Source organism: Linepithema humile, chromosome 3, assembly GCF_040581485.1.
Source record: "Linepithema humile isolate Giens D197 chromosome 3, Lhum_UNIL_v1.0, whole genome shotgun sequence".
Taxonomy (NCBI): domain Eukaryota; kingdom Metazoa; phylum Arthropoda; class Insecta; order Hymenoptera; family Formicidae; genus Linepithema; species Linepithema humile.
In genome coordinates, this window is record NC_090130.1 from 4,358,563 (window position 1) to 4,381,811 (window position 23,249).

General features: G+C 38.6%; 2 protein-coding genes across 2 annotated transcripts; both read right to left on the reverse strand.

Annotated features, from left to right (window-relative positions):
• Positions 1-73: 73 nt before the first annotated feature.
• LOC105676609 (serotriflin-like) lies at positions 74-5,784 on the reverse strand. The gene is made up of 8 exons (XM_012374645.2): positions 4,443-5,784; positions 3,845-3,966; positions 3,052-3,139; positions 1,945-2,004; positions 1,597-1,766; positions 1,203-1,303; positions 713-804; positions 74-629 (listed from the first exon to the last, which is right to left on the reverse strand). Exons 1-8 carry the CDS (start codon positions 4,630-4,632, stop codon positions 388-390), a joined length of 1,065 nt encoding a protein of 354 aa, XP_012230068.2. The 5' UTR covers positions 4,633-5,784; the 3' UTR covers positions 74-387.
• Positions 5,785-6,682: 898 nt separating this feature from the next.
• On the reverse strand, positions 6,683-19,448 carry LOC105676610 (venom allergen 5-like). The gene is made up of 7 exons (XM_012374649.2): positions 16,934-19,448; positions 11,578-11,699; positions 11,081-11,162; positions 9,327-9,487; positions 8,352-8,452; positions 7,516-7,610; positions 6,683-7,139 (listed from the first exon to the last, which is right to left on the reverse strand). The coding sequence occupies exons 1-7, from the start codon at positions 17,031-17,033 to the stop codon at positions 7,093-7,095; spliced, it is 708 nt and encodes a 235-aa protein (XP_012230072.1). The 5' UTR covers positions 17,034-19,448; the 3' UTR covers positions 6,683-7,092.
• Positions 19,449-23,249: the final 3,801 nt, after the last annotated feature.

A 23,249-nucleotide genomic window follows, 5' to 3' on the forward strand; every position in this document is an offset into this window, starting at 1 on the left:
AAATATTTTTTCGTCTTTTTCCTCGATAACTTCAAGATTTTTAATGAAAATGAAAATGTAGTTTTTAAAAAAATTAACAACTTTTTAAAATCGTGTATTTAAATCTAATTTCTAAACTTAGAACAGTTTTCTTAACTTATATACATCAATTTTTTTTTACATGTCAATTTAATACATGTCAATTTAATTAAGAGTCGTGCGCAAAGTTAAATCTTATCAGTCTTACATTCGCATAATAGAATGAAATTGTATTGAAGACAAGTTTTAACGAGACTGTCAGAACATAGAGCACACGCCTGTTATTGTTTCAAACTCTGGATATTAATAATTGAAATATTATTAAACAGAAATACATTACGCAATGTTATGATAATTAGTTAGTCGAACTCAGAACAATATTACAATCTTATTGTACTGCAGAATATCCTTGATGGAAATAACTTTGCACTTTGTGTGTGCGGATTTATTTTTCTTTGCCTTGTTATGCATAATATTACGCCTAATCTGTCGTATGTTATCGCGAATATTATTCAAAAATCTCCGACTACTTCCGACAGGCGTGAGTTTGTTGTCGCCATGAATTTTTTTGACATCGTTCTTAAGACAAATCACTGATGCATCCTGGAGACCTGTTGAATTATATTAATTTTGAGTTCCGCAATTTTTTTCTACGAATAATTTTTATCTTAATACTGATTTTTTTTTTACGCACTGCAAAGATTAGGATATTTATCCGAAGTTTTTAAAAAGGGATCACAACTACGATTGCCAACTATGTACGGCTTTTCATCAATTACGTTGCCGCTGTAATTAATGAATAGAACGTTATGATTAGTATAGAATGTTGTGATAAGATAACATGTATTAGTAATAGAAAATTAAGTCTCTCATTTCAAACGTAATATTCACAGAACTACGTGCATATTTCTGTAAAGTTAATTTTTCTTCAAGAATTCATTATAATTATCACAGTTTTTAACATAATATATCGATTTATTTTATTTTTTAAAAATAGTATTGCTAAAATGCATCACGTAGATATATTGCAATAGATATGATGCCATGCCACTCTGGCGTGATGATATAAATAAAAGATGTATCGATTGGTTTCTCCTTCTAATAACGCTAATAACGCTTTTAATTTTCTGATGTTTGTTCTGCAAACTCGAAAATATATATTGAAGAGAAATGTCGATACTCACGTGGGTCCATAATGGCAAATATAATATCGATAAGTCGTATTATTCGGCATTTGATATTGCGAATATCCGCATCCGACTAGATAAGTATTTGCCCAGACGAGCTGTAAAAGCGGAAATAATAGCTTTGAGACTTCCCTTTGGAATTCTTGCAATTTGCTTAAGCTAAGACTGATACTTGATATTTTATCATTTGAAATGTCTTATCGAATTTCAATCGACGAATTATTTCAGTGATATAGATATAAATATTTTTCCGCATTATGTACATCTATTTTTCAATAGGCAAGTGACTTTAATTGCGATAAAATAATATAAAATGCGCAGTAGCAAAAATATCGAGTTATATGTTCTAATATAATAACTTCTTTTTATTATTTCTCTTTCTTTACTTCACCTGTGTATAATGGCCAGCTACTTGTGTTACTTTGTTGATAGGGCCGAACCGGCAGGCTTTGTGCTCGTCAAACCATTCGTATATCTGCTTGGGAAATTCGATTTTCGTATTATTGTGGCTCTTTCCTCTTATCCTCGTTAAACCGATATTTTGGCCGACTTCGAATCTCTCTGACATGAGAAGAAAAAGAATTTTCTACAAATAATCTTATTAATTTATCAAATGTAAACGTTTTTTATTTCAGGCCGAGTCAGATCTTATATATAGTAACAAAATTTTACTTTAAAAGAGACAATAATAATAAATGCATTCATTATATGATGTCAGCAATGAGAGAGAGAAATTTACTTAGCGATGCCGACGACGACGTGGAGTCGTTTTGAGTATTCTCGTTCAAAGGCATTAAGGCTGAAAGATGAAGTTCTTGTGTGACTTTACCCCAATATAGGAAGTCCAATTTCCACAGAATCAAATTTCACATAAATTTAGAATCGATTTATCCCCAGTAGAGATATCCGAGGATCCGATAACTTCGCGATATGTTCGAACTTTCGGTATTAAATATCTTTAACTAAATTCTCTAAAATTCGAACAAAATAGGATTATGTTAAATTGAAGAAAAAATAAAGTTTTATATTTATCCGCAACTCTCTGAAATTTAATTTATGAAAAAACTTCTCACTTTTTAAGATCCGTGCTTTATAATTACATATTTAAGTCTTCATTTCTTTATCATTTCTTGAAGATAAAATTTTGTTATTTTTAACTTGTTCACGTTTACGTAAATAGCCTTTGCTTATTTGTTTCTTTATCCATCTTGTTAATCTTAATACGGATATTTTTTTTCACAAGTTAGCGTGTCACTTTCGAGTCTTCGATAGTTGTACAATTTTGCAGAGGAAGGAAGGAAGCGCACATAAAACGTTCACGTGCGCTTCTTTTTACACCGCAGGACGAATATTCAATTAGCTGGCCGCCAGCGGGCAATCAAATTGTTAGCAATAAACTTACATTATACGAGACAGGATGGTCAGCAGGTTCCTTAAAAGTCAGTGTGTGTGTGCGAACGCGAACCAGTCGCGATCGATTAAAATTTAAATGCGCGAACTGTCTCGTATCTTACGACGCGTGACACGCGAGGGGCGCGGGACGACGCGGCGTTTTATGACTTGTTTAAATCTTTCCGCGAATTGTATTGCGGTCCTATAAATTCAGCGAAGGTGGAAAAGACGCTGTATCCAATCTCGTATATTGTGTCTTTCGATAATTAGCACCCGAGCCTGAAACTGCACCGCGTTGTCCGAGTAAATTAACATCCTTTATGCGACACTTGAGAGACGCGAGGGACACGAGTGTGCACAAGGAGCCTAACGCGGAGGAGACTGATAACTAATTTATTTTGCACGAGCAAGAATTTTATACATTTATTCATTCAATATCAGGCTGCATACGTACCGACTTTCCTATCCTTCGCGTCGTTATGAGCGAATGTGCATTGATTCGCCCAGTTTTGCGCACCGGATGCGAGTTCACGGTCCCAATACTATAAATACAAATTTACGTAATCTTATTGACGTGTGTGCGATTTGCATCATGTAAATATTTAGGAAAGTATATGATATTTAATCTCAGCAGCGTTGTGCAACGGTTTCATTAATTGATGAAACGTCGGTTATCCGCAGCGACGATTAATCTCCATACAGTTATACATTACGCACGTTTCGTGCTAGTTGATTGAAATTTTACAGATGTGTTCCTAACTGAGGATACTCATTAATCTTGAATTTTTGTATTTTTCTTAGAATGATTTACAACTCTCTTTGCAATATATGATTCAATAAATACAAGTCTACTTTCAGTACTTAATAGAAAAAGGTAATCTGTATGAATTAGTAAGTTTCTAATTTTCGAATTATATATAAAAATTTTATGAGAGAATTATTATATGAGAAATAAATAAATTATATTTTTTAATTGCATAATTATATAAGTAATATACTTTTGCTCTACTTCGATTAATTATTAACAATGATGTTATATATAATAACTTTTCACAGTTTCGTCCGAACGATCGTCACTGTGATTTCGCTGGAAATAATATAACTGATTTGATGTAAAAGTTTTCAATTGTTCAATACAAAAATTATGGAAATTGTTTGACGCTTTCATGCATCGCATGTAGGAAACATCAAGGATATCATGTGTCTAGTAACGTGAACAAGGCAGATTATACTTTATCGAGACGTACCAGTTCGCGCATATTGGCGGCAGGTGGTTGAGCATTAATTGATCCCTCGGCGATAGATTGACGTATTCTGTTGTGGGTGTCGAGAATGTCGCGTATGATGTCACACGTTATGTCCTCATTTTCTGAAACACGATAATTTGAAGATGTTAGCGCGGACGATGAAACCCTGTCATCTGTCGTCGAATACGTTTTTTCCACTCCATTTGATATGCACATGATACGTTCGCGTGATTATTATGTGGACGCATTATGCTTTATTAATAACAGGCTTGCTCATTGTGCAGCGCACCGCACTACACAATGTATCTTTCACGTGTCACCGCAACATTACATGAGCGGTTACAAAAGTTGCTACGCAAACACACACAAACACATGTATGCAAACATCCTATTCTAAGTAGTTATGCAACTACAAGACATTAAAGTTTAATTAATGCCGTAATAAATCCATAAACTTGGTATCAAGCGTGCTTTAAAGAAACAAGAAAGAAAATATAAAATTATACTATAATAATAATTAATGAACTATTGTAACGAAGAGTTGAAGAGGCAGCTTTCCTGAAAATATATGCAAATAATGCATAAGTATGCTATTTACCTGATAATTCCACGCCTTCGCATTTCGGATGCGCATGTATTCTGGGAATAACAAGACTTACAAAACAGAATTGCGCTAGGTATTTAAATGTGTCCAACTTAAATGGCTGTTTGCAACCGACTGTTTGGCGCTTCGCGCGAAGAATACACTTGTGTCCATTATGCAGCTCGCTAACACGCGACGAAGTCATTTCTCCGGGCCGTTTAATGAAATCTGTCGGAGATGCGCACTTGTGAAAAAGATATTAAAGACATTAATTATTTTTATCTGCTTCCGAAAAATGGTCTCGGCGGAGTAATTTTGCTTTTCTACAGGATACTCCAGCGCTCGTCAATTTTTATCAGCGCAACAGTGGGTGGTCTTATAATAGAAATCGATTTTCGAACGATTTATCGAGCGCAAAATCTGTATTGCACTTTTATCGTCTGCAACTAACGGCATTCATGATTGATGCTTCATCACATTTTGCCTTTGTGGCAGACATGCAATGGCGACGGCATAGGATATTCCGTGCGCATTATATAATGATAAAGTGCATATTTTTTGGCGAATTAATCCCGAAGATGCCACGCATTACATATTCTTGCTTTGACGATCGAATCATTAAAATATTAAGGCGTAAAAGGGAAGGCGGGACACTCTGGTCCAATGAGAAAAAAATACGGAAGCTCATTATGTCGAAATATGTTTCTATTTGCAATTCTCAAAGCTCGTGTTTTAATTAAACGTAACGAGCGCGGAATCGGTCAAGCTTTAAATTACGGTTTCGGCGATTTAAACGTTCAGATGTACATAAATCGTATTATGTTATAAAGTAGGATCAGCGAGTTCGCCCAATTAAAATTGCATTGGAGATGAATATTTTATTGCCAACATGCGCGTCTAATTAGCGGTCACGCCGTGTCGTATCAATATTAAATTCCGTTCAGGCACTGCGGTTCCGATATAATGTGGGTTGAAAGCGAGAAATCTTTTCTCGCGCTGCAGATTCCTCAAGGAGAAGAAATAGAATTAGTAATCTTTGCCGCGCGTGCCGCTGCTGTTAATCAACAAGTGGTGTTTGCATCGAGGAAAATGGAGCGATACGATATCTCAAAGTGCATTATGTATTTCACGTTTCGCTAGCAGGGTACAATCAAGTTCATGACAGAGCAAATTGAGAAGTTCGTTTCAGCATAATGTAGCATAAAACTGAATTTGCCATTCCGTGCAAAACAACGAATTCAAAATCGATACATTAGCGGTGAGAACTACGACCTCTAATTTTATCGTATATAAACCATACGCATAAAGTTATAAGATTATTATTTACGTCGAAAAGAATTTCTTCTTTCTTTATATGCGAAATTTTTAGCTGCACTTCGTAAAAGACGATAGTGTGTCAAATGATGTGAAGATGACAATGTGTCGAGTGACAAAACGGGAAGAAATTGTTTAAAAGGCATAAATATATTAATTAAGAATAATTTGACGTTGCTTCTTTATTTCGGTCACTTACGTGGATGTACAACAGTAAAAATAAAAATAACCATTTGCATTGAGATGTATTGTGTATGTTCAATTATTTACACATGAATTACACATACTAGTAAAAGAAGTTGAACTTACACTCTACTTGCGCGAGCGATTAATTAAACACTAGCCAATGGTTATTCTTCTATCGACTTAATTACTAATTTCTACGGACTATAAATAGACTAGACGGATTGAACTAGAATAAAAATAGATAAAGAAGATATCTGAATTCTATTCTTTATCTCTTAAACGGTATCTTCTCGATATGTATCTCTCGACGGGAGCTGACGCGGTGCAGTTGTGTTAGAAAAATTTGCTTGTTTTCAGAGCTGAATAATACATAAAGTGTACCTTATAAATTACACATATAATTTTCCCATTTTATTTTCCCTATATCGTTCCTTTCAAAAGAATTGAAATAAAATCACAAAAGAAGGGAAAGTGAAATATTAAAAGAAAGGAAAAACGAAATGGAGGTCGGCGATCGGGCAAATCCCAAATGACTGAGGGTTCAACACCAGGTTATTATTGTTTCGATCGATAGTTTTTGGTGAGTAATCCGTTAATGTCACAAAATTCCAGGGAATTTCCACGCACGTGTTCTTTAAGAATAAATGTTTCCTTTTCCTTGAAAGAAATAAAAATAAATGTGTGTCATGTTTCATTTGTATAGTGCTTTCTTCTCGCTTATGAATATAAATTTTGCATAAAGATCTCCAGTCAGCTCACCTTTGGCGTAAAATGGGTGGAGAGAGAAGAGGGATAGAAAAGGTTTTTTTTTTTTTTTTTTTTTACCGGAACCCGAACCTGCTCTCGACGGCCTTGGCCACATCTGATTAATCCAATATTGCTACAGGAATATTCGCCACGGCGAATAATGATAATTCGCCGCGTCGTTATGTGTACAAATTGATATAATGCGCGGCGAAGCGACTTTCCGTGCGTGTTTCCTAATTAATGAAAAACTATCAATTGCAATTTGCGTGACGCAGTAGCCGATTGTCCCATTAATGAGAATTGATCGTCATCATTGGCGTTCATTGTCGCAGCGAAGGAAGCGGTGGACGCGCAAACTGCACTGCTATTTCGGTACGTCTCAAAACTTGCAAGTGTACTTTGTGTATACCCACGTGCACTATCCGTACACACATAGAGCTCCTAGGTGATAATAACTTCCACGGGCTGTAATCACGTAATGCTCATTAATATACATTACATTACACGTACATGTTGCGCGGCTGAAAAGACGGCCGTGCGAAGGAAATTATTTAAATGAGAAAGAAATTTCAGCGTGATATTTCCTTCGCCGCTGTTTTTCCGACAGGAAGTCAAATTATTTATTTAAAGGAAAGATAGTTGGATAAATTTTGTTAATTCTACAGAAAATCGAAGGTAAAATCGTGTTACATTAATCTACGTTGCAACAAGAAAGATTCTAAAAAAAGTTGTTAATGTGAAATCAAAATTTTCATATACTTTTTAGAGAAATGCCGCGATATGATATTAATATTGATAATGCTAAAGCTAAATAAATAATAAGGCTGATTGTGATACTAACAGCATAATCCAGAATATCGGTTGCTGTAAGACATTCCGTAATTGCCACATGACGGCTGACCCGACTTGTACGGTTGAAAGCCGAGTACGTTTCCGCTGAAACGAAATACCGCAGCGTCAGATTTTTTGTCATGCGATTCCTCGCATGTGTGTGAAAAGAGCACCTCTCACCTTTCGGAGCATTGAATCTTAATGCCTACAATGTAACTCTGATCTGAGAAAACGTAAATAACAATCTACTGAAAAAGTCAGACATTTTGTACTTTTAACAATTGGAAATCGTTATGATTTCCGGTCTCAAAATATAAGGTATCATAAAATAGAAATAATCGGAAACGTTTAAAAATCTATACATCTATATTTACAATGACACAGATAAACTCTCCGGATAAATCAAATTAAATTCATTTGCTTAAATGATTTCGTCTATTATATTTCTCGCGAATCTAAATGTGTCACTCCAATTGATTTAGAGAAACGTCCATTACAAACTTCTTTCCTTTCTTTCCGCTCCGCTCTTCTTCGCGTTTTCTTTTTCCCTTTACATTCCCCTTTTTTTTCTTCTTTTTCCGAGTGTGTAAAAATCCGCATTGTTCATTCGCGGAAAACGGAGTCCATTTGCGGAAAACAGAATTACGGCTACATAGGAGTGTTCATTCGTATTCATCAAATAAACCGCGGAAATTATGAAGTTTCTTGGGGAAGCATTTCAGTAAAAAAATCTAATTCCGCAATACGCCTTTCGACGCAATTGTCCGCATTTCCATACTCTAATGCCGAAAGAAACGAAATACGGACGAAGGAGATGGGCTTCTTCTTCAAAGATGGGATTCTTACCTCGGCCCGTAGTTGCATACGTAATTCTTGGTGTAGCCGCGAGCCGGGTCGTAGTAGAACGAATATCCGCATCCCAGCAGGAAAGTGTCGCCCCACACCAACTGGAATTAATTCAGAATGTTTCCCGCTTCTTAAAGACTCGCAAATTGCTCGCGCGTGAACGTGAAAGAAGCTCGCGAGTGGAACCGATTACGCTTTGAATACCTGTGAATACGCTTCCTTGGGACATGCAGCTCGGCAGAGGCGTTTTAAAATCTTTCAAGCGTTAAGTGGAATGCCATCTCTATCGGATAACATTTTGATAACAGTTTCTTTAACTAGTTTCGAATCGAGTTCTCCTTGATAAAAATGTTGAAACATCGATAATGCTGTTAGATACAAACGTTTAAAGAGCTTTTATCCAAACTGAAATCCCGTAAATAACAAGATGTTATTTTTCTCGAGGTGGAAAGTAGAAATTTAAAGTTCGATTTAAGTGTCTTCTGCGTCACGCGTGTTTCCAATAGTATGACAAGATTTTAATAAAGCAAGCCTTCTTCCGGACGACAAACTTGTCGTGCTAAAAAATTCCTTTCGCAGATGATGACCTCGTGAAAATTCATCGAACGAGTTAATAGAATAAGAATTAACTGTTTGTGGGGACCGATCGGGTTTGTAAATCGCGAATCTTTCCAACTGACTGACCAAACTGACCTACGAATGAAATCGATCTTTAACGTTGCGTCACTCTTGAGAGAAATTCACACAATCGCAACTTTAAGTACGTCGCATTAAGAAATTGGTATTCTATTTTTTCAATCGCTAGCGATTTATGCGTGCGCACAAATATTATATTGACATACGTTGTACATTGAAACGCTCCACGTGTTTGAAACAAAAATCGAGTGAGTTGGATGAATAATACAAATGGAGAGGCGAGCATAACAATTTTCTGGCGCTTTGATTTTTCCGACTTCGCCCACTTCCGTTACAAACCTGTGTGTAGTGTCCGGTGGTTCTGCTATACCCAGAATGATAGTATTGCACCTCGTTGAACCAGCCGGAAATTTGCCGTCTCCAATTCGGTTCGCCATCGTAAGGTCCCGGGGGCCTGGTCGTCCACGAACGAGCCATGTTCTGCCCCACTGCAAATCTACCTACAATCGCAAATCTTTGATCAATCATGAACGTGCTCGCCGGACGAGAACTGTATTAAATCGCAAAACTCTTGTGAAGCATGCCGCTTGTTTTGTTAACAGCCGCGGAAGCGAGACGAACGAGAAAACATATTTATTGCAGCTTCCACTTTTTGTCGATTTTATAAAATGTTTCCATAGAGTTACTCTTGTTTGAAAAAAAAAAAAAAAAAAAAAAACCTATCTTTAACGTCGCTCGTTAAAAAGTTTAAAATTTCGCGTAGAATTATGAAACATTAAAATCACTCTAATCCATTAATACCTTCGACGCATATTTTGAAATTTATATTATAAAAAAAGGCGCGTCTCTCTCTCTTTGATGTCCCAGAATTAATGTATGTATTGAAAGGACAAAAGATCGCGATAACATCACATCGTGACCATTAAACTTCGTTTTATGTCCACTCCAATATATCGATTGCCATTGAGCAGCTCAATTATCCGTTTAATAACTGTACGATAATATTTCCAACGGTAACTCGATGTTATAAAACTGTCGCGACTCGTTTTTAAATAAAAGAAGCTCTCGTTAACGCTGATGTATAAAATACATACGCCGGTTAGATTTTATCTTTTTGGAGCACTCTCTCTCTCTCTCTCTCCCTCTCTCATGGGAGAGGAAAAAAATATTACTCTCGCGTGGAATACGTTAATGAAAGGTAAAAGAGATATCGAGATTGGAGGGTGCTTTGAAAGCTCAATCAAGCAGCAACTGCTGCGCGTGAGTTATGAGACACTCAATAAAATCAACGTAATATGGTTTGTAACTATGACTATCTGCAATATAAACGTTGCTGCAATCTGCATGGTTCTTGTTGAGATTATTACGCGAGCGGATGACATTTATTTTCGAATATTACATCAATAAATAATAAGCATTCTGCATCCATATAACTAACTTTTTGATAACGAGAGCAACATCATAATCGGAATTTTATTAACAATTGTTTCGTTGTTTGATTATTATTAAAGAAATTAGTTTATATAATTTTGATAAAATTCATATTTTCAAACATTTTCGTTTAATTTTTCAAAGTTTAATATTTTTAAAAGTTTGTAGAATAATTTTATTATTTAATATTCTCAGACATGGTTTCACAATTCAATCAAATCTATGTAATTAAAATTATGGTTTCATACTTTAATCAATCTAATTATATTTGATTGAATTGTGAACGCATAAACTAGATTAAAATACTTCATAAAAATTTAATAAATCAAAGTATAATTTGAATTGTTTTCGTTTTAATATATATTATTTTGATCATTTTCACAGCTTTTCTACTTACACATGTACATATTTGCATGCTTTAGATTGCTCATTTTATCTTGCTAATCGATTAAATTTTCTATTATATACATAAAATACTAAAGTACTACTTGTTTTTAATGCAATTTTACTGTTACATGCCGCTTTTTATAATTTTTAATCTTCATAAAAGAAGCAAACGCTTCCAGCATGGAATATTATAATGTTGTATCATGTTATCGTTGCGCCACGCGACACCACCGTGTTTGTTTGCAAAAATAAATTGCTAATGAGGTTTCACTTACGGACATTCCTTAGACTGTCATGCGACTCGGCGCAACGATCCGCCCATCTTTGCGCCATCGCGGCGAGCTCATCGTCCCATATCTATAACAGCAATTAGTAACTTACACATCGTGTTAATCGCGCGGCGCGATGCATCTGCGAAGCATTACCGAGTTGTAAAACCCCATCCTAACTTCGGCTAACTTGTCACGCGGCTCGCCATGCAGATTAGCGCGAGCTTCTCGCGCGAGGGTGTGTTTTTTTTTCTCACACGGACGAATATAAAACATCCGGCGGAACAAGAACGATATTCCCGTCACATGCACACCGCGAAATGAGAGCCGTGATACAATCGAGAGAACGATCTCTCACGGCGCTCTGCGTGTCACACGCTCTTTAAATATTATTATTCCGTGCGCGTCGATCGCGTTGTAGGGAAAGCGTACGTACATTTATTCGGGACTTCGGACAAAGCTGCGCGAATCTCCAGGAAATAAGGTGAAACGTCTCAGCTTACCATCTCCATCATATTCGCCGCGCTAGGTTGACCGTGTATCTGCCCCAGCGCCACTAGTTGCCTCAATCGATTGTGCTCGTCCAGGATAATCTGTTTCTCCTCACACGATATACCGCCGGATCCTGTAACACGATACGTGCCTTCAGCTCCGCTGCTTTCTGCGGCAAATATATTTTGTGTCTCTATATCGCCGCGCTATCCATCATTAGAGGAGCGTGTTATGACAATAGATCGGACCGCTCCCGCTGCGCACGACAAAGCGGAGAATTACAGACTGTCGTCGGGACTGAATGATATACATTTAAGGGGATTTTTTTTCCCCCCCACAGGAGTCGATGATTTACGCTGAGAGCACGCGTTTGGTTTGACTTCCCAGGCGGTCTTTCATCATTCCGAAACTTTTCGCCGCGGATTTTTTCCCTCCGTTTCTCTCTGTCTCCGCGCTGCTCTTTACGCTGCAGATTGTACAGCTTCCCGAAAAACTTTCCGCGGAAGTTGGTTTAGCTATGTTCCCCTTGTCTTTCCCCGTTGGCGGCATCGAGCAATTCCCGTCTCCCAAGTTTAACTTGTCATTGGAGTGGAACTGATGGCGCTCCTTTTGCTCGCTTTGTTATGTCGTTTGCAGCCCGCAGGCGGATTCGCTTAACGGATCTATAATTAGGGAGAAAGTGTCCTGAAAATGTTCACGCGGAAAACGCGAGGATATTTATTCGAATTTGCGCGCGATTCGCGCATCTGGAATGAATTCTAAGGAATTTTCACTCATCACTTTTCATCAAGCGTATTCATAAACATAGAATTGCAGAAAAGCAATTCTTCTTTGCATTTTTATTTGCATTAATTAAAAGTGTAACATTACACATAAATCATAATTTGAATATAAGAACCTTATTAAATTATATTTCTTTATTTTTTACAAGAGTATTTCTCATTTAACGGCCGTGTTGCATCATCTGTCTTCCATCTTAGATGCGTCATACATCATCATCTTGGATGTGTACATACGTATAATAATATAGGTGTAAAAGATATATTTTATGTATATTAAAATGGATCATCCTGCACGGCGTATGTATTTATGTATACACAACCGTTTTAATTTGCATATAAAAGATGCCACCACGTAAAGTAGACTTTGCGTATAAATTACATTATTATGTGTAGCATCTGTACATTTGACATCTAAGAAATTTACATGTTAATTGGCTCAAGTCTCCGTTGTGATTTCGATTTTTGCGATTAACGCGTTTTCGCATAGATAAGAAACGTCCAGGAAAGACGCGGAAATTCTCGACGATCGGGCGCACCATCGAGCACGTTAAGAAGAACCAAAGCGAATTAACTTTTATTCCTCGCGAACGCGGGAATGAGCTGAATTACGTGTTACTTATACATTATTCCGAAGTTCAAGGAGCACTTATTGTTCAAGTCGCGCCGCACGAAGAGATCCCCGGGATATTCTGTTCTGCGGTGGCTACGGGGACTTAATCACTTTCCCTCCGCGTGAGCACCGCAGCGGTAGCGCCGGTCCCTTGATCACAGGGAGAAGAACGAGAAAGGCGAGTAATTGCGCGGCCTTTGTGAAATAGACGAGGTGGCGAGGTCGCAAGTTTTGCATCGGTAATACGAACGGTCGTTTCTCGGCGCGTCCCGGCGTAAGCTCGCCCGAGTTAATTATTATCTGCCGTGACACAGGGGGATCCCGCCGGTCACCGGTCGCCGCATCCTCCGGGTACTTTCAATCTATCTTGCGGGAGACTCCGATCCCCGCGCCGCCCTTCGCGTCCTCCGCTGCCGGCTTAATGAGGTAAGTGGAGGCTGTCGGCTTCAGCCCCGCCGCGGAGTTCGCCTAAGCGGCTCGCGCGATGTGTATCACGGCGCATCGGAGCGCCTTTAGGTAATGAGCGTGCTTTAAAAAAATTCTCACTGGCCATTACGGCAGCGGGAAGTATAAAAGATTTCGCCCGTTAATGTTTCAATCAACATTCCCCAATTTGTTTCTCCAATATACATATTTGATCCTGGATTTATCTTGTCTTTTTGTACAAATGGCAGCTTACGGTAGGCTTTACTGTGTGAATAAATTGCGTAAATTTGTAATTCTAATATTCTTAATTAACGATCACTTGCGGTGATAGAAATATTTGAACTGTTGCCTTTGAATATACTCTGCGCTGTCACATTTACTACTATTCACTCCCTCTCTTTCCGTGGCTCACTTTCATGCAGATCTATTCTGCAAACGACTGCCGAGTAATGCATTACTTTGCCCGAAAGCGATTTTTTGTCGATTATTAAGTCAAGAGAGAATCCCACGCTTTACAGTTATACGCGCTATAAACAGTTAATTATTTTTAAACCGGATTGCGTCATTAACATGGAGATTCCCCGTAAATATAGCCCGTATTCCGCGGTACTCTCGATAATGATCGGCGATTTGAATTTACGGCAGTCATCGGGTTCTATTTCTGGCGAAGGAGATTCTGCCGAATACGAATGTCGAATAATTTCTGCACGCGAAGAGACGCCCGCCAATTTATTCCTGAAATCGATTTCTGTCTCGACCGGACGGAGCAGTCTCTCCGTCCGCGTGATCACACGCGTGCCCCGCCTAAAAAGATTCAAATTTATTCGATTGGCGCTCACTCGCGGACGAAAGAGCATCGCGCTGCGATTGATAGGTACATACATCTAAATAGTATCGCGCTGTGTATTCCGGCGCGAAATAATTTTGACGAATTACGTATTCGAAATTGATCGGATGGGTTTTTTTTTTTTTTTGCTTCTGAATAATTAAAACGTATTCTTTTAACCTATCGACGAATGAAATATATCAAGTTGACATAAACATTCAGACAGGTTTAAGCGAACATTTAAATATGTATAAAATCGCAATTATTATAATCAAAAATAAAATGTCAGAAATGAAGGCTTCACCTAGAAAGTACAATCGTTTCTTTGTGTAAGCCTTTCAATTTTAATGAACTTTCATTTTAATTGGATAATTAGGCTCTACGCTGGAATGGAAGTTTAACCAGCGTATCTGTGTCAAGAAACCGTCGGGAATTTTTCGTCGCGTAAATTCATTTTCTCTCTCTCTCTCTCTCTCTCTCTCTCTCTCTCTCTTTCAGCATTCGTTATGACTGATTTATTTGCTCTAACAGCAGAAGGCTTGCGTGCCGCTCGCGACAGTTGGATAATGAGCAGATCATTAAAAGGACACGAGACGACACCGTCGGCGCGAATGGGAGTTTTCCCTCGTTGCCGTTGCACGCCAATTAATCGTCATTCGAGCCGACGCGGCCCGCGCATCGCCCGCTCGTTTGCTGTCCATTGAAAAGGCGAAACAAACTCGAATAACATCCGCACTTGGTTGACGGCCGTCCCAGCTATGACTGAAAACGTCAGTTTCTTTTTTGCGCCGGAAATGAGATGGGCTTGGTACCGAGCGCGTAACGATGCAATTCGGCCGACACCTGCTAACTCCATCCTGCCTGTAGCTCGCAGTTAAATGAATTTCGTGGGAAAGGACTCGCGGCGCGCTAAATAAATAGCTCTCTATCAGCTATTTCTGCTTAGACTCCAGACCGTCGTTCCGCTCGGTGCTCGCTTTTACGCGTTTTCTTTCCGATGAAAAATAAAGTTTGCTCGATAAATATTAGGTTTGCGATAATGTATTAGTTTTTTTTTTTCTTTCGTTCTTGAAGTTTATATTATATTTTACCAGTTTTTGTGCAGTTTTGTTCAGCATGCTGTTATCTCTCAATTTTTTCGTTATTATGATTGAAATAATGACCCGAAAAAATATTCGTTTAAAATATTTCCGTAACATTTTGCTTGCTAACGAGTATAATAATAATTATTGTAATAATACGAAAAAAAAAAAAATGAGGAAACTTATCCACCGTGAATATAATGTTAAGTCAGAGTAAACAAAGCCAGCGTGCAACAAGAAAGTTCTGCGTGGAAAAAAATTTTCGCGCAAAATGTCTCCTTTTAATTTATTTTTCCGCGCGATGCTTGTATTTGCATGTAATATCGGTGCCGCGATGACTGCGCTCAAGGCAAAACGCTAACGAAATGTCGCATGAAGCCCGTAATACAGACCTTCGGTCGCGATTCTTCCGTCCCCGTCCCACGCCCCGGTATCGTCCTTACTCGCTCTCTCATTAATTATAAATCGTTGAACCATATCTCTCTGCCGAGGCTCGCGATGTAAAGTCGTTTCGCGACACGGCGGGAAGAATTAATTCGCGCGATTCATACCCCGCCGCGTTCTTATCTGATGAATGTTGTCTGGAGGCTGATGGACGAGCCGGGGAACTGCACCGAACTTCCTGGCGAGAATTATTCGAGTCTTTGAGGAAAGATACCTCGCCCGCGAGGTTGAAGCGCGCGAACGAGCCATTTCGGTGGTGAAATGCCCGATAACATTGGAATAAAATAGAAACCTGGCGTTTAATTTCGGATAATAATATACAGGCTCATTTAACTTCTCTGCTTGCTTGCGTGGTCGGAAGCTGAATTTTGGGAATTGATTAAAGCAACGACGATTAATCATGGGACGATGTTCGTGTCGCCGTAAGTAATGTTTCTCGCGATGAGTTTTACGCTGAATTATTCAACTCCATCGTCGTATTTCGTTTTTTTATTATCACCGACAATGACTTGTCAAATCTGTTATATATTGTTTCTGAATCGACTGTATAATGAGTAAAAGTTGTGACATTTAAAAGGTGCAAAAAATGCTCAGCCGTTGAAGGATTAAGTAGGAATTAATTTTGTAAATTATTACGTATTGATTAGCAACGTTTTTGGTAATTTGATTAATCGATAATTATTGTTATCGATCATAGGTTATAAAATTAACGCGAATTATGCCCCAAAAAATAGATTAGTAAATTAAAGTAACATTCTCTTTACTAAACAAATCTCTGTTTAAAAATATGGTTTTCCGCTGACTTTTTGTTCTTCTTGAAGCCATTGAAATCTTCATAAAAAATTGCTGAGCTGCACTTGGCGAAAATGACGGGAAAATAGGCGAAATTCACTTTTCTTTAGCAGCTATAGCAGAGAAAGGAGAATTTCAGAGATGTAAGCAAACAATGGAGCATTACCTGTTTTGCAATTTTAGATTAACATTATATCGCTAGAACTTTCATTTAAATTAACAACAAAGATCTCGAATAACGAGAAATTTCTCGAATAACGATCTTTCTCTCGCCCTCTCAACATTTTCGCTAAGCACAAATCGATTCTGAATTGCTACACGCCCATTCACCGCCAATTAGTATGGAAATTGCGCTACGTCTAATTAATCAAAGTCTCAAGAAGTTTGTTTAGACATTGTACTCACTCAGCATGGTCTTTCCGATGCAAGTCGCCTCGCCGTGATTCACCAGAAGACACGCGACAGTCATTAGGAGGAGGCCGGCATTCCTCTCGGTAGACACCATCGTGACAGACGTGAGGAGCTTCCGTAAGCCTCGAAGCGCGATGTAACGGGAAGACCTGGTTCGGGGTACCGTAGCGATCTCGGCAATTAAGGTCTGGTCTCCTTTAAATCTCAGCGACTGGGCGAGGAGGAAGTGGCGGTGCGGCAAGCGGAAGGATCCGAGTGAAACGTACAAGCGACCCCGAAGTCGTTCACTCGGGCACGTGTTGGGCCAATCGGCCGATTAAATCGGCCGATTTACGATCGGGCGGGAGATATCGACGTTCCGGGGGAATCGGAAACCGCCTGCGAACCGGTCGGTGGAGCGAGCCGAACTAATAGCCGGCCACGCCGATTCCGCGCGACTTTATATATCGCCGTGCCACCTGTGCCATGGGTGTCCATGTAATTGTTAATGAACCAGTCGGTGCAGTGGGGAGTGCTGCTCATACGGGAGCAGGGTGACTCTGATTTAGCACATGTCCGCCCAAGGTCGTGTGCGCGGACTTCAGTGAACCTGAAAAAATTCACAGCCGACCGCTGCCGTCGACGGCACTTAATTGCGATCATTTGAGGAAATCCATAAAGTCAATTTTATCGTCGCTGAGTTCACGATTGCATTTCTTTGAGACGGTGACAGGTTTTCATTTCTGCGATTCGAAATGCAAATTTCGTACAAGAATGTAGAAAGGATATTTGCTTTCGAAACTGTCATTGTTGAGATTTTATAATGCTCTTAATGAATTGCGTGCCGTATTAATTAAGATACGTGCGGCTAAAATATCATCGTCAATAAACAGTTATTCCGCAAACTGATAACACCGCGATGCGAGCTCTCGATGATGAAAGAAGAGCCGACTCGATTCCGACTAAATAAATCCTTAGTGACAAGTTGAACTCGTGAAGTGACTCGCCGTTAATTAAGCTCAGCGTGAATTGCAGCGTGCAACCTTGATTATCGGTTTTCGAACGTCTGATTTAACTCGTTCTTCACCGACTCGCTCTTTCCGTGACTCCGTATCGCGCTTCTGCAGCGGCGGATCGAAATCCCTGTGAAATTTCACAGAAGTTAACAGTAATTTCTCTAAAACTTTCCACGGTAGCTGTCTATCATTCATCTAACCGATTAACTCACATCTGAATTAAGGAGAAATATATTGTACATTAAATTGTTCGCCGAGGCTGGAAAAATCTGCGAAATTATAAAATAAAATGACGCGTTTCTCTGGCGTCGAGTGATCGCTATAAAAAAAAACCTGGAATAAATCGATGAAATATTCAACGTAAGGACGCGATTAGTTTCTGTCTTCCTTAATCTAAAGCGATTAAGATATCTTTCTAGTTTATGTATATATAATTGTATAAAATTATATATACGAGGACGAGAGAGTCCTCGACCCAGATTTTAAGTTTGTCAAAATGGATTTCAGCGTCAACTTTAAAACGTGTGTTGCGGGGCAACCGGTGCGGATTAAAGGCTCTAACTTTTCGTCTCAAAATAACCCTGAGAACACACGATCGAGCTAGGTATGTCGAGGTATGTAGCAGCCGGCGTTATATTAACCACGAACTTCCATCCGAAAATTGCGGTACATGCTTCACGTATTATATAATCCGAGCGATAAATAGTTAAAATCGCAAGAGCTCGCAGGCATTTCCGTTTCCCATCTAATCAGTCCGTCTCTCGCGCCCCGTTCACGAAAGAGAATGCGATTACTTAAGTTCGAATAATTAAACCCGTTTATTACGGAGCAGCGGTCGAAAGTTCGGCCCCTCTCCTCTCCTTTTCCGTTCGAGGCGTTGCAACTAACTCGGTCGAATTTATAATCTGAAGCGCGCCCTGGAAGGGAGGGACTGTCATTAATCTCATTATCCGGCCGACATCCGGACCGTCAGAGTGTACAGCGTCGGCAAGTCGGAGAAATTCATTTTTGTAATAAGGCAATCAACACGTTAGCAGAACCGATGGCCCGCGAGCGTCGCGAGGAATCATTTTGTCGGCGGGGTTTATTAGAATTAATCGCGCCGCCCGAGAAAAGTCGAGACATTTCTCTAGCGCTGATTACTACGAATGTACACTCCTTCACTCTGTACGCCCGTTCGCTCACTTCGCGGACTTACAGAGTAAATTGGCAACAAAGTAGTCACGTCGCCGCTAAAATCTACTTCTTTTGTTCCTCGTTCCTTTAAGAATGCGCTTGCCTCCTTCGCCGAGAATTTGTTATGGCAATTCGACGGAAATTTGATAAACTCGTGCAGTCGAAAATGTTTTCTCGCGTGAAACTTTCCGGAGTGTTCGCGAGCAATTAATTATGCATTTATTCGTTTGTCGTTTGAGTTTGAACGAGACACACTTGAATATTTTAGCGTCTACTTTCGACAAACAATTCGTAGGAAAATGATAAACAATTGCGTCGTAATCGAGGGAAGATATTTCTGAGAAACGTTTGAATGAATAATGCTGCCCATAAATAAAAAACCGTTAATAAAATAATTCTGAAACCGAAGCTGCAGCGCATAGATATGTATATGCACGGCTGGCTCTGAATGGTTGAGATAAGAAGGGGTATAGAAGACAGATTAAAGTGCACAGGTGGTCGTGATATCCCCGTTGAAAATCGTCAGAACGAAGTTGAGCAATTAATCTCCAAGAACGCCTTTAAATCACACCGTATAAAAACGGAAATTAAAAATTTAACAACTTTGCGAAAGTGGAGGATAACTGATATATATCACGTATTTAATATAAATATATATTTCTTTTGGCGTTAGTTCACCTTAGACGGCACTATTAATTAAAAGCGCCGCGCGAAAGAGAAACTATAATTTTCTGCATTTCGTAATTAGACGACGACAGTTTGAGAAAAGAGGCGTCATCAAACGCTTCGCTATTTAATTAAGTACGTTCCGTTCTCTGTGTGCGAATGTAAGGAGTCATCCAGTTCTACTTACATATGTCGCACGTATAAGTGCCCGAAGCAGATACGCGTTATTTAGATATCCATTAGTGACGTTGATATTCATGTAGAATAATATTGAAGTAATAATTTTAACATTATACACACCAATAAATTTGCATATTTTTCGTAGAGATTTATAGCACGGCAGTATACGTATAATGGGCATGAATAGAAATGAAGCAGATGTCTTTTTTGCGCCAGGTGGTCGGGAGAGAAGTCAATGAATTCTGCTATCTAGCTGAACTGCCTAACTTTTCAAATAGAAACGCGAAACAAAAACGTGTTTTGCGTCTCGCGTGAGTTATCCCTCGCCTTGAAGACATACATTTGCCTTTCGTGCCGTGAAGGATTCGCTTCCTCGTCACGCCGCGAGTATTAACGTCTTAGTCATACAGATATAAAACGGATGAGACGTGAATCATAAATTTCAATCGTTCGTCGCCGCATTTCATAGTTTCACTTTTTGTTATCTTTCGTTCCCCAGAGCGATACGCGCAAAAAAAGGATCACATATTTCATACTTCTATGTTTACCAACAATATATCCAAACAATATTTAACGCCGATGTGAATCGATCATTTTCAAGAAACGCAGGCGCGATAAACTTTTTGATAAATTTGTCAGTGGTTTCCTTCTGATAAATAGTTTTTTCAACAACTGTCGCGCGCCTATTTTTTTCGATCCCGTCGCGAGGAGGGGAGGGGGGGCTGGAATTAATCTCGTTGTTTGTCCGCGGGCTTCGAGGACGAAAGAAACCCGTTGCGGTCCAGATCGATTATTCTTCGGCAACGCGCGCTGTATTTCCAATATTTTCATTCCGGCGATTTATCTCCAGTCGCTTCTTTCTCCTCGCTGTTCGCGGCGGTCCGAACAGGTTTTGGGCTCACGTTCGCACAAATAATGATTGCTGCGAGCTCCAAAGCTCACGGCTCTTATTTTCTCGCGTGATTTCTGAGAACCGCCGTATCTGGCGATTTTATACACCTAGGTTGAAAATTTCCACTTTCGAAGTAAGGCCACGAAACGGAATCGGACAAACATTAATTCGCAGTCGTGAATCAGTCGGCTTTGTGATAGAATTTCACACTTGTGTGCGCGATGGTATTCGTCTATCACATAAAAGGCCGCGAATTGACGTAACGGTTTTCTTTTTCGTGCAGAAGACGTCGCGTGCGGTGTGTCGCAATGAGCGAAATGTTATATACGTTGCCTTGAATGTGGAAATGATCAATCGTATAATTGATTTCGTAATTAATTGCAGACTTAATTGCAGAATTAATTAGATCACGGCTTTTAGGTACGCTTGATCATGCAAGAAAATGGAAACATCGTGTAGTAACTGATGTAACTGGTACTCTTGAATGTAATATAATAACTACAAAGAGGAACAATATTCTTTTGACAAAAATACATAAAATTTATTAATATAATTAATATAATTTATTAATATAATTAAAGCTTCTGATTTATGAACGAATAATTATGTGTTATAAAAATAATATATTATAATTAGTTTCAAAATAAAATCGTGGTATTCTATTTGCATTAATAATAAACAAACAAGAGCTTTCTTGATAAAAATATTTTTATTGCATATAAAATACTAGATTCATTTTTACTCTATAGAAAATTCGGAAAATATGAATTATAGATTTTTTTTTATGGGCGCTGTGCATTTCTATTTTATATTTGATTTGATAATTTTTGTGCAAGCATATTTCTGAATTAACAATTTGTTCAAATCTTTTGTATCAAGTAATAAATTAAAAAAATTATTTGCTCAACACGCCGTATTTCGTGATATTATTTGCCTTCATCTGGCAGAGTTAACAGATGGTTGACGTTTTTGACCGTACGTGCAAAAATTTACACTCATATTTGAAGGCATTACGCAAATTACTTTCCCATTACTTCCAAGGTTTTTCTTCACGTCATTTCGTTACGCAGACGTGCAAATTAATTCAAGAGAAAATCCCCCCATCGAAAACGTCGCTTCGAACTTTTCGGGAAATAAATTTAGATGTCATATAATTTTAATTACGTCGTTATTTTGAAAGTGTCTGCAATTAATTCAAAACAACTTGTTACTGCGCTGCTATCTTTCATGTTCAACTAATTATAAAATTGTTCAGAGCGTTTTATTTCTACTCGTATATATATTTTAATAGTAATTGTTTTACTAGAATCGCGAAATTTCTTTGACAAAAATACCGAGATACCGTTAATTAGTTTTGTGATTAAAAACAGATTGCAAATAGTGCATTTGCATAAATTACGTATCATTAAGAAATGATAATGTAGAACTGGGATATTTTATACATGAAAATTCTCATGAATATTTTTGTCAGCGTAAACAGATTTTACAAATTAATGTTAGAAAATGTCAATAAATGTAGAAGTTCGCTTATATATCATGGAATTACGTATTCCTATATTAGAGATCTCTAATATAGAATTTCATAAAATAAACTGACTGAGAAGTGTAGAAATTCGTTGACTTATATATAGATTCCATTCTATTATCAGACTTGATAACGTTCTCTCTAGTATTATAAATTAGATTTACGTCACGGGAGATCAAGTCAGACTTATATTACAAGACGGCGATTTGTGAGAGACAAGAACACGATAGGTAACTTTCGATGATCTAAATTTCGAAGAGGACAGACCTGAGGCCCGTGTGTTCTCTATCCTAGATCTCTACGTACGCGAGCTAATTCTATGATCTGCGAAATTTGAATAATTATTCACTGCTCGCGTTATCATCTAACCTCAGAGCTGGAGAAGAAAACTGGTGAATGAACGCCTGGTATCTCTCCATCGTAGGAAACTTTTTTTCCACGTCGAACGTTTCTCTTCTCCCCCCCCCCTCCCGTCCATTCCTAAGTTTTATAGTTGCTTAGCATATTTAGAGCCTCGTAAAAACGTCTCTCTCGTTCTGTGATACGGAGTCTCGCTCGGAGGCCGTCTAGGATTGCGTTTTTTTTCTCGCTTAATGAGCGACGTTTAACCGGCGAACCGACTGGTCCAGTCAATTAATCAAGTTGTGATTTGTCGTGCGGCAGCAGACAGCCGGGCACCGAAGACCGACCCACGTTTTTTTCAATTTGATATATAGGGTGTACCAGTCATTACACGCTTCCTACAAGTAATGGAAATTAAATTCGATAGAACGTCGTGTGTATCGAATTTTCGATAAATCTCACGTTATAAAAAAATAAATATAAAGTGCACTTGCAAGTTAAATCTTTGAATTTGAATAAACAGTAGAAACTTCT

What these genes read in the sequence shown, in the direction of transcription:
- LOC105676610 (XM_012374649.2), bottom strand. Translation starts at nt 17,033, where the DNA reads ATGGTGTCTACCGAGAGGAATGCCGGCCTCCTCCTAATGACTGTCGCG. An exon ending in CATCGGAAAGACCATGCTGA is followed by an intron (nt 11,700 to 16,933) that starts GTGAGTACAATG and finishes ATCGTGTTACAG; the next exon opens with GATCCGGCGGTATATCGTGT. An exon ending in GTATGCAACTACGGGCCGAG is followed by an intron (nt 7,611 to 8,351) that starts GTAAGAATCCCA and finishes ATTTCGTTTCAG; the next exon opens with CGGAAACGTACTCGGCTTTC.
- LOC105676609 (XM_012374645.2), bottom strand. Translation starts at nt 4,632, where the DNA reads ATGACTTCGTCGCGTGTTAGCGAGCTGCATAATGGACACAAGTGTATT. An exon ending in CCGCCAATATGCGCGAACTG is followed by an intron (nt 3,140 to 3,844) that starts GTACGTCTCGAT and finishes TTGTATTTATAG; the next exon opens with TATTGGGACCGTGAACTCGC. An exon ending in GTCGTCGTCGGCATCGCTAA is followed by an intron (nt 1,767 to 1,944) that starts GTAAATTTCTCT and finishes TTCTCATGTCAG; the next exon opens with AGAGATTCGAAGTCGGCCAA.